Raw genomic sequence first — 10,724 nt, forward strand, 5'->3', positions numbered from 1 at the left:
CTGAGTGCTGTGCCACTGTCCTAATGGCCTGGAGAGGGATACTTCTTGTAGGACAGGGAGGAGGTGACAGTGGAGATCATCAGGCTGGGGAAGCTGAAGGAAAACGCAAGCAACTGGAGTTGCCTGGAGCAAGAGTGGCCAGCTTCAGAGCTAGGTCACCTCGTGTCCTCAGCTCCCATGCAGGAGCTGAACCACACACATGGACTGCAAAGCAGTGTGGCCCATAGAAAAAAATCTGCTTTTGGCTCGGGATCGCCCAGGGGCATTTAACTGCAATTCCGCCCTTGTCAGCAGGAAGGAAACATGCCCTGCAAGCACACACTGAGGCATGACACCTTCACCGGGGCTAAAGGGTACCTCAGGAGACCAACATGGGACCCCCCAGGGGCACCTGGATTGCTGGCTGGAGGACGGGTAGGTCAAAGGACCCTGATGGGAGCCCTGCAGGCTCCATACATTGGACCAACGGGCACCTTCCCTTGTCACACAGAGCATCCTCTCGGATGCTCTGGACAGTTTCTGGTAGATCTCTGGAGAAGAGCTTCCCCCCAGCCCTCTCCCATGGGCTTGCTCACCCCCGGTGCCCTTCCCAAGCACAGCCCCAGCAGGTGGATGCAACCGGCGTTGCAGGGAAGAACAAGCAGCAGGCACACAGTCAGCACTGCAGGAAAGCTGGGACCCCAGACACCCACCCAGCCTCCCCAATCCCAGCCTGGCCCACAAGAGTGCCTTTATATCCCTTTCCCAGAAGTGCTGAATTCCCCTTCCAGCATTAGCCACTGGACCCACGCTGCTTCTTGCTGCAGTGTACAACAGCCAGCAGAGAACTTGCTACATGTCTCTGATGTCCTGCATTTTTCCTGAAAAGGGCGGGTGTGTAACTCTCTGCATCGCTTCTATTTGAAGCAAGGCATTGCTTAGGGTCAACAGTGAAATGAGACACGGGCCATCAAAAGCTGGCTACGGGTCCCTTCTTTGCCATGGTCATGGCCTACCCCACAAACTCGCCCCTGGCCGTGTTGGCCACCGGCTGGGTGAAGGTCATGGCTAACAGGGCAGGGGCTCCTGGGTGGTGCTCATCCAGCCCTGATCGCCAAGGGTGAAGCCTTAACACCCAGGTGGGATAAAGCCTTCCCAAGCAAGGGTGGTGCTCCAGGGGCACCACAATTCCTGCCGAAGCTCACCACACATTTCATTTCCCTGTGGCGCCTGGCAGGACCCGAGCGGCTCTTTACTGCTGCTAGTCCCCCCGTCTTTTGGTAAAAATGGAAGTTTTTCCTCCCGGTGGGCCTGCTCCAATTCCAGCGCCTTGGGGCCTGAGGCCTAGCACGGCCTGTGTGCCAGAGGCCTTCCAACGGCTAGGCCGGCCTCCACCAAGAGGAGTCTGCCTCTAGCCACAATGGTCATCTCTAGGAAAAACAGCTTCTTTTATTGAGCGGGACCCTGTCAAAAAGCCAGGTGAAAGCGCTGGCCGCAGGCGCAGGGAGGTGGCCCTTGCCCCCTGCCCTGTCCTGCTCGGGGCTCCCCCGGGCAAGGCAGGGCCGGCCATACTGGAGAGGGCCCCAGCCCCGCCCCCGCAGGCCCCGCCCACTTTCCGTTGGGCTCAGACCGTTGGTCACGGGGAGCCCACGGCCACCACAGGCAGCAGGGCAGAGCCGTGCTGGCACGCAGCGGCGCTGGCAGGAGGCAGCCTCTGGCCCAGCAGCGCTGCCACAGCACCAGCACCCCGCTTCCCAGCCTCCCCGTCGCCGGCTGGGCCCCCTCCTCGCTGCACGGCCAGGGCCCTCCTCTCCCGGGCAGGATGGGCCAGGCCAGCTGCTGCTGCAGCTCCAGGTGGGCTCCCCCAGGGCTCGGGGACACGCGGGCACAGCTGGGCCACGCAGCACTGACGTTGCTCATGCCCGCCGCTCTCTGCTCTGCAGGGAGGCTCTCAGCGACGCCGAGCCGGTGCTGAGCGCAGACGTGCGGCTGACCCGGGGCCGCAAGAGGAGCGAGAGGCGCCTGCTCCTCCTCCACAAGGAACTGGTGGTCGCCAAGTTGCGGTAAGACCCTCAGAGCCCAGATCCTTCCCCCCAGCCCCGGCCCAGGGACACCCTGGCACCAGCCCCAGGCCCCGGCCCCTCGGTGCTGGAGGCACCAACGTCCGTCCCAAGGGCAGGTGGGGGACAGGGCTCTGCGCGTGGGGACCCAGCCCAAGGAGCCCCCCTCCAGCTCAGGGCCGGCTTCTGCTCTCTGCAGACATGGCACCAGCCTGCGCCCACAGCTCTGCCTGGCCCTGGACCAGCTGTGGGTGCTCAGCAGCGGGAAGGAGGCTGCGGGGCAGGAGGGACAGGAGGAGGAGGAGCAAGGCACCGATGAGGACAGCACCTCTGTCATCCTCGCCTGGCCCACCGGCTCCTGCATTGCCACTTTTGGGTGAGTCGTGGTCGGGCAGGAGAGCTTCCCAGCCGTGCCCACGCCATCCCGTGAAGACTGGCCTCTGCCTTGCGTGCAGAGCCTGGGCAGGGAGCAGGCAGCTCGGTGGCAGGGAGGGAGGGATGGGGGATGCTTCCCCATCCTGCATCCCCTCGTCACCTTTTGGCCCCCAGAAGGGAAGGGCAAATACAGCTGCTCAGGCAGGACAGAGCAACCCAGGGCTTTGACAGCGCCTCTGTCCTGCCCCACGGGGCAGGGCTGTGCAGGCCCCCACCTTTGCCCAGGGCTGGGGGCAGCAGGGCCTGACGCTGTCTCTCCTCTCTTTCTGCAGCTCCCAGGCACTGAAGGAGCTGTGGGTGGCCACGCTGCTGGGGTAAGCCGGGGGGGGGGGTGCTCCAGGAGAAGCTGGGCCCACGGGGGAACACAGCCCCCAGCTGGGGAAGGTGCCCCTGGGGCTGCAGGCAGCTCTCGCGCACAGCTGCCTGACAAGAGACAAGAGACGGCTTGGGGCTCACCCAGCTCTCTCCCTCTCCCTTCCCGGTGCACAGGACACCAGAAGGACGCACGGGAGCCCGCGTCACCCGCCTAACATCCATCAAGCTCCTGGAGAAGGAGCTGAGCCGCCGCCACGCCGTGAGTGTCTCTCTGCTCTGGGCCCTGTCCCCAAGCACTGCTCCTGCAGCCGAGCAGCAGACCCATGGCTGCTCACCTTCTTCCCCTCCTTCTCTCCCGCCCAGTGGAGGACAGTGCGCGCCAGGAGCCTGGAGAGGCTGATGGAGGCACAGGCAGAGGTGAGAATGGCTGCCTTGCACCCATCTCTGGCTGTGCTGGGATGTGCAGCCAGTGGGGTGACCATGTGCAGGAGGGCGGGGGTTCCCACAGTACCACTCCGCAGCAGAGGGGGTTGGGGAGACACCAGGAACGCTGGTACGTACTGGCTGGCTGGCGGAGCTGGGACGAAACCTGCCGCACGGGGCAGAGAGCCTGGGAGGCCAGAGGGTCCCAGCTCTGCCATGCTCAGGCTGCTGGTGCCGGGGGGCAGCTCGCCGCTGGCCCTTTCTGCTGCGGGGCTGCTCTCCAAGCGCAGCCCGATTCTTGGTTCTTGCAGGCTCATCCCAAGCAAGGGCCTGCGACGGCCCCATCTGCAAACGCAGGGGGACTTTGCCACGAGCCAGGTGAGTTTGGGAAAGAAAGGCAGCCTCCTGCAGTGGATTGAACTGTGCTCACTTGTCCCCTGAGTGTCGCCATGCAGGTTGGGCACCGCACGGGAGGACAGCACCTGGACTAGCAAGGACACCTGCTGGAGAGCGGCCGCTGCATGAGCTTCTGCAGGACACAGAGCCTCTGCGGCTGCCCACAGCTTGCAGGAGGGCAGGGCAAGGGCTGGGACAGGCTGTCCTGGTGGCACACCAGCTCTCGGCAGCCTCCAAGCCACAGCTGCTGGGCCAAAGCCACGGTTCCAGCTGCTGGCTCCCTGCCTGTCCTGCCGCACTACACAGCATCGCGCTGCGGGCAGGACAGAGCAGGGCAGGGCAGGCTCTGGGACCGCTGGCCTGGGGTTCTCCGTTGATGGCGTCTTACTCTGTTTTCCTTTGCAGCAGGAGGGAGCAGCAGCAGCAGCAGGAGGAGGATGGGGCTGCCCTGGCCCTTTGCTCTACGGCGCACCCCGGCCGCTGCCCAGGCACCAGGGCAGGCGGGCTCCGGCTGCAGCAGGGCGCTCTTTGGGCAGCCCCTGGCAGCCCTCTGTGGGGAGGACAACACGCTGCCCCGGCCCATCCAGGTAAGCCAGCCTGGACACGGGGTCCCCAGCCCCCCACTCAGTCCACAGGCAGCGTCCCCTGGCTCCAGGTACTGGGGAATTGGGCTCTCTGCCCATGGCTCACGCTTCTCTGCTCCCAGCCCCTTTGCAGGAGGACAGAGCCCAGCCTGGGGAAGAGCGCTGGCCATGGCCACCGCTGCTGCAGGGCAGCTCCTCAGCCAAGCCACTGTCCTGCATCTCTTGCAGGAGCTGCTGGCTGTCCTGCACCAGGAAGGACCGACGACGGAGGGGATATTCCGCAGAGCTGCCGGCGGCACAGAACTTCGGCAGCTACGCGAGGCCCTGGACCGCGGCACGGAAGTCGATGTGGGAAGCCAGCCTGCACTGCTGCTGGCCGTCATCTTGAAGGTGAGCGCTTCTGAGCTGCAGCTGGAGGAGCTCCTGGCTGGCCTGCAGCGTTCAAAGGCTCACCTGCAGCCCTTGGCATTGCAGGAATTCCTGCGAAGCATCCCCACCAAGCTCCTCGTCATCGACCTCTACGAGGACTGGATGGCAGCCATGGAGAGGGCCAGCAAGCAGGCCAAGGTGGAGGAGCTGAAAGCGTAAGTGTGGGCAGCCGCCGGCCTGTTGAGCAGGGACCGGGAGAGTTCTGGGACCTGCCTGCAAAGGCATGGGTTCCTCAGAAAGCTGTCTTTTCGGGCAGCTGCAAAGCTGTGCAACACAGCTGCTGGCTCCCACCCGCCTGGGGCCAGCTGCAGGGACGGCTGTGGGCACCCTCTGCTTCATCAGCCTTGTCTTCCTCTTCCCTCAGGGTGGCTGACAAGTTGCCTGTGGCCAATCTCCTCCTCCTGAAGCGGCTGATGGCCCTGCTGCAGCACATCGGCCACAACGCAGCCACCAGCAGAATGAGCTGCAGCAACCTGGCCATCTGCATCGGGCCCAACCTGCTGAGCCCACCCAACGAGGACCTGCTCCCGCTGCAGGCCATGCTGGCAGTGACCGAGAAGGTACGCCCTACCCAGCAGCCGGCTGCTGCCTTCCCGGCCCATCGGAGCTTGGCTGTTGAGAGGTCCCTGGCTGCCTCCTCCCTTGAGCCAGGGCTGGTGGGCTGGGTGCCTGGAAGAGCAACCCCCAGCCGCAGCCACCTGCGCAGACAAAGGGTCAGCAGTGGGAAAGGCTGCTTGACATGTCTGCAGGCACCTGGCTTGAGACCAAGGCTTTCATGTCTGCAGGTGAACGTGCTGGTGGAGTTCCTCATTGAAAACTGCGGGGACATCTTTGGGGGGGAGGTGGCCGGCCTCTCCCCTCCATCAGCCGAGGAGGTGCCAGCACCCATGGACAGGCGCACAGGTAGGAGGAGGGGCTGAGGCTTGTCACAGACACTGGGGCTCGGGATGCCAGAAACCTCAACGTTGAGGAGACAAGCGGTGTAGGGCTTGGCTGGGCTTTGCTTGAGATGTACTTGACTTCCAAGAAGTCGCGCTGCTGCACGTGCTTTTGCTTTCCAGAGCTGCAGTGCGAAGAGCAAAGTGGCCCTGCAGGCACAGCAGACACCCAGCGTCCGGCAGAAGCCTTTCTGGATGCAGACGCCTCTCTGCTGGACATCGACAGAGGAGCTGGGGGAGACACAGGGGCAGGGCCCAAAGCGGCAGAGGTACGGCAGCTCCACAGACACTGGGACAACATGTCTCAAGTGGGACAGTAATTTCCCAGGAGGCCAAGCAGCCGCTGGGCCTCCTCCTGGCAGCCGCTCTCTTGTGCCTTTGGGGCTCCTCCTCTCCCCCCAGCGTGGTACGTGTTAAGGAAAACTGGAAAGGCTGTTTCTGGAATGCATTTCATGAAGTATGATCTGCTTCATCAAACAAAACATACCTACAAAACACCCACAAAAGGACAGAAGGGAGTAGCTGTCACCTTGAGAGGGCTTTTGCTCAGATCCTATTCCATCGCAGCTTCATCAAGTCTAGGCTGCAGTGGCTGGACTGTGCAAAATGTGCATGATGCAAACCAGCATCTCCTCTGTAGAGCTAAGATGGCAATTTGGCAGTCAGGCCCTCACTACCCCAGGCCCTTACTTGCCACCCGTTACCTCCCACGTTTCTGGTTTAGGCACCTCCAGATTTGCCTCCAGCCACCCCCGAGGGCACGGCAGAGTCCCCGGCATGCCTGCAACAACTGACCAGCCTGCCCCAGGAAACCAGGTAGGAAGAGCTCCCCTTGCCTGACCTGAGAGCTCACTGCAGGGGCTTGGGGCTTTCCCCCTCTCATCACGCTGTGGGGTGGAAAGTTTTTCAGGATCCCACCAGGAGAAGGAAAACTCGAGACAAAGAAAGAGAAAAGAAATCTGGGCAGAGGAGAGGGACAGCACAGGAAAAATAAAACGGAGAAGAGAGGAAATGACTTTGCGGGCCCAAACCTGAGAAAATTCAGGACGGTGCAGCACGTCAGGAAGGCCAGGTGCGTACCAGGCGCTGCTGCCCATCTTTCCCGAGTCTGAACACGGCCCTAAGTCAGCCCAGCTGGCTGGCAAGGGCCGGCGAGGGCTGGTGCTGAGCAGGGTTTGGGATGAGCCCCACGGCAGCTCCCCAGGGGCTCCCCATCGAGCCCTGCTGCGTGGCACAGGGGCACTGTCAGCATCCCTGCGCACGCACAGCTCCCTAGGGAGGTCACCCCTGGGGAGAAGGCCCCTAGTGGAGGCCAGCAAGAGCTCTCCCTTCTGGGCCATGAGGAATTCCTCAGAAACAGTGTCCTCCAAAGAAGGGGGAACCAAATCCTGCCTCTTCCTGCCTCTGGGGGCTTAGCAGAGCTTTCTGACTCTGTCGTTGCAGGTGCTGACTGACTTTCACCGGCTGAACCGCTGTGACTCCTGGGCCCTCGCAGCTGGTGTTGACAATAAAAGAATCTTTTCCCTCTCCTGACCGTGTCTGCCATCGTGTCTTCCGGAGTGGGGAGCTCTTGTGCTGGGAAGGACCCTCGGGGAGGAGTTTGGGATCATCCCTTGCCCCAGCACCCTTTCCAGCGGGCATCGGGGCTGAGTTGAGGAGCTTTAGGAGGAAAAGCAAAGCACAGAGCCACACAGGAGGGTGGGGTTGGAAGGGACCCGTGGAGGTCCTCTGGGCCAAGCCCTCTGCTCCAGCACGCTCATCTAGAGCAGGTTGCAGAGAACTGTGTGCCCTTGGCCTTTGAAGATCTGCAAGGACAGAGAGCCCACAACCTCCTCGGACAACCTTTGCCAGCATGGGACCACTCTGGGGGGGAACATTTGCCATTTCAATCTCTTCTTTCACTGTACCACATTCCAGAACAGCCATGACATGACCAGCTCAGGCTTGAAACCAAGTGCTGTGGCCGGCCTTCAGGGCCAGCAGGGACTGGGGGCCAGAGGGGAAGTGTTTTAGGGACGGATCGTGGGGGCCGGAGGGAGGGTTTGAGGGACGGACGCCGAGGAAGGCCTCATCCCTGCAGAGATGGCTCAGGCCCAGGGCCTGTCTTAAGGTTCAGTCTTAGTGTTAGGGCTTAAGGTTATATCTTAGGGTTAAGTCTTAGGCTTCATTCTTAGGGTTAGGTTTTAAGGTTAAGTCTTCAGGTTAAGTCTTAAAATTTATCTTAGGGATAAGTCTTTGGGTTAAGTCTTAATATTTAAGTGTTAAGGTTAAGTCTTTAGGTCAAGTCTTAAGGTTAAGTCTTAAAGTTAACTCTTAAGTTTAAGACTTATGGATTGAGTCTTGGGGTTAACTATAAAGTTTAATGCTTAAGTTTAAGTCTTAGGGTTAACCCTTAAGAGTTAAGTCTTGGGGATAAGTCTTAGGGATAACTCTTTGGGTTAAGTCTTAAAATTTAAGTCTTAGGGTTATGACTTTAGGGTCAAGTTTTAAGGTTATGTCTTAGGCTTAATTCTCAGGGTTAAGTCTTAAGGTTGAGCCTTAAGTTTAAGTCATAAGGTTAAGTCTTAGGGTGAAGTCTTAGGGTTAAATCATGAGTGTAAATCTTAAGGTTAAGTTTTAAGGTTAAATCTTTAAGGTTAAGTCTTGGGGTTAAGTCTTAATGGTACATCTTAAAGTTAAGTCTTAGCGAATGCTTAATAGTCTTAGGGTTAAATCTCAGGGTTAAGTCTCAAGGTAAAGTGTCAACGTTAAGTATCAGGGTTAAGTCGTAACGTTGTCTCTTAAGGTTCAATCTTAGTGTTAAGTCTTAAGGTTATATCTTAGGGTTAAACGTTAGGGTTCAGTCTTAGGGTTAAGTTTTAAGGTGAAGTCTTTATGTTAAGCCTTAGGGTTAAGTCTTAAAATTTAAGTCTTAAGCTTAAGTCTTAGGGTTAAGTTTTAGGGTTACGTCTTAATGTTATGTCTTAAATTTAAGTCTTAATTTTAAGTCTTAGGGCTAAGCCTTATGGTTGTCTTAAGTTCAAGTCTTATGTATTGAGCCTTAGAGTTAAGTCTACATCTTAATTCTTAAGTTTAAGTCTTTGAGTTAACTCCTAGAGTTAAGTCTTAGAGTTAAGTCTTGGGCATAAGTCTTAGGATTAAGTTTTAAGATTAAGTCTTAGGGTTAAGTCTCAGTGTTAAGTCAGAGGGATGAGTGGTGAATTAATCTTAAAATTTAAGTCTTAGGGTTATGACTTAGGGTTAAGTCTTAAGGTTAAGTCTTAGCGTTAATTCTGAGGGTTAAGTCCTAAAGTTAAGTCTTAAGGTTGAGCCTTAAGTTTAAGTCATAGGGTTAAGTTTTTAGTGTAAATCTTAAGGTTACGTTTTAAGGTTAAGTCTTAGGGTTAAGTCTTGAGGTTAAGTCTTAATGGTACATCTTAAAGTTAAGTCTTAGCATTAAGACAGGGTTAAACCTCAGGGTTAAATCGCAAGGTAAAGTCTCAAGGTTAAGTCTCAGGGTTAAGTCGTCAGGTTGTTTCTTAGGGTTCAGTCTTAGGGTTAAGTTTTAAAGTTAAACTATAGGTTAAGTCTTAGGGTTAAGTTTTAAGGTGAAGTCTCAGGATTATGTCTTAGGGTTAAGTCTAGAGTTAAGTCTTAATGTTCTAAGGTGAAGTCTTTGTGTTAAGTCTCAGGGTTAAGTCTTAAATTTAAGTCTTAAGCTTAAGTCTTAGGGTTAAGTTTTAGGGTTACGTCTTAATGTTATGTCTTAAATTTAAGTCTTAATTTTAAGTCTTAGGGCTAAGTCTTATGGTTGTCTTAAGTTCACGTCTTATGTATTGAGACTTAGAGTTAAGTCTAAATTTTAATTCTTAAGTTTAAGTCTTAGAGTAAACTCCTAGTGTTAAGTCTTAGAGTTAAGTCTTGGGCATAAGTCTTAGGATTAAGTTTTAAGATTAAGTCTTAGGTTTAAGTCTCAGTGTTAAGTCAGAGGGATGAGTGGTGAATTAATCTTAAAATTTAAGTCTTAGGGTTATGACTTAGGGTTAAGTCTTAAGGTTAAGTCTTAGCGTTAATTCTGAGGGTTAAGTCCTAAAGTTAAGTCTTAAGGTTGAGCCTTAAGTTTAAGTCATAGGGTTAAGTCTTAGGGTTCAGTCTTAGGGTTAAGTTTTAAAGTTAAACTTTAGGTTAAGTCTTAGGGTTAAGTCTCAAGATTGTGTCTTAGGGTTAAGTCTAGAGTTAAGTCTTAATGTTCTAAGGTGAAGTCTTAGGGTTAAGTCTTAAATTTAAGTCTTAAGGTTAAGTCTTAAGTTTACATCTTATAGACTGAGTCTTAGGGTTAAATCTGAATTTTAAGTCTTAGGGTTAAGTATTAAGGTTAAGTCTGAGGTTTAAGTCTCAGGGTTAAGTCTTAGGATTTAAGTCTTAAGTTTAAGTGTTAAATTTAAGTCTTAATGTTAAGCCTTAGGGTGTAAGTCTTAACATTAACTTTTAAATTTAAGTCTTAAGGTTAAGTCCCAAGATTAAATCTTAAGGTTAAGTCTTAGGGTTAATGTTAGGGTTAACTCTCAGGGTTAAACCTTAAGGTTGAGTCTTAAGTCTTAGAGATAGGTCTTAGGCTTAAGGCATAGGCTTACGTCATAGGGTTAAGTCTTAAGGTTATGTCTTAAAATTCAGACTTAGGGTTAGGTCATACCTAACATAGGGTTAGGTAATGACTAGAAATTCAAAAACAGCCATGCTATTGCCCATGTTCCAGAAACACGTCTGTTCTGGCTGTTGCAAAGGCCCCAGCAATGTCCATAACTTACAGCCAATTAAATTCTTCTGTAAAAATTGTGTTAGGTTCCAATGAAGAATTAACGGGTTGTATGAAAAACGGTAAACAGCTTCTGAAGTGCTGCTTCTTTGTGTCTTGCAGATGAGTAATACTGCAGCATCACACTGAGGCCAATAAGGTGCTCCCCTTCCATCTTCCCAAGCTGGGAACTACTCTCTACAGGATAGTATCAAAGTATACGCACATTTTAAAGTTAGGATAAACACTCTGAATTATTAACAATTAATGTTTTGCTCATATTACAGCAGTTATCCAGCTAGAGAGCACAGTGTAAGGTTTACAACCACTATTTCACAAGAAAGTACATCTAAACATACCTTAATAAGCTGGGCCAGAGAAAGAGATGCGG

At 54.5% G+C, this 10,724-nt stretch overlaps 1 protein-coding gene across 1 annotated transcript; it reads left to right on the forward strand.

Annotated features, from left to right (window-relative positions):
• The first annotated feature begins 328 nt into the window (after nt 1–328).
• On the forward strand, nt 329–7,092 carry LOC130159873 (T-cell activation Rho GTPase-activating protein-like). Its single transcript, XM_056361903.1, has 9 exons — nt 329–414; nt 1,923–2,042; nt 2,964–3,048; nt 4,136–4,195; nt 4,421–4,582; nt 4,667–4,776; nt 4,986–5,181; nt 5,407–5,463; nt 7,003–7,092. Exons 1-9 carry the CDS (start codon nt 329–331, stop codon nt 7,090–7,092), a joined length of 966 nt encoding a protein of 321 aa, XP_056217878.1.
• Nucleotides 7,093–10,724: the final 3,632 nt, after the last annotated feature.

Source organism: Falco biarmicus, chromosome 16 (genome assembly GCF_023638135.1).
Source record: "Falco biarmicus isolate bFalBia1 chromosome 16, bFalBia1.pri, whole genome shotgun sequence".
Lineage (NCBI taxonomy): Eukaryota > Metazoa > Chordata > Aves > Falconiformes > Falconidae > Falco > Falco biarmicus.

Coding starts and splice junctions, on each gene's coding strand:
- LOC130159873 (XM_056361903.1), top strand. CDS start 329: ATGACACCTTCACCGGGGCTAAAGGGTACCTCAGGAGACCAACATGGG. Junction 2,043..2,963: donor CTGGTGGTCGCCAAGTTGCG/GTAAGACCCTCA, acceptor CCCGGTGCACAG/GACACCAGAAGGACGCACGG. Junction 4,777..4,985: donor AAGGTGGAGGAGCTGAAAGC/GTAAGTGTGGGC, acceptor CTCTTCCCTCAG/GGTGGCTGACAAGTTGCCTG.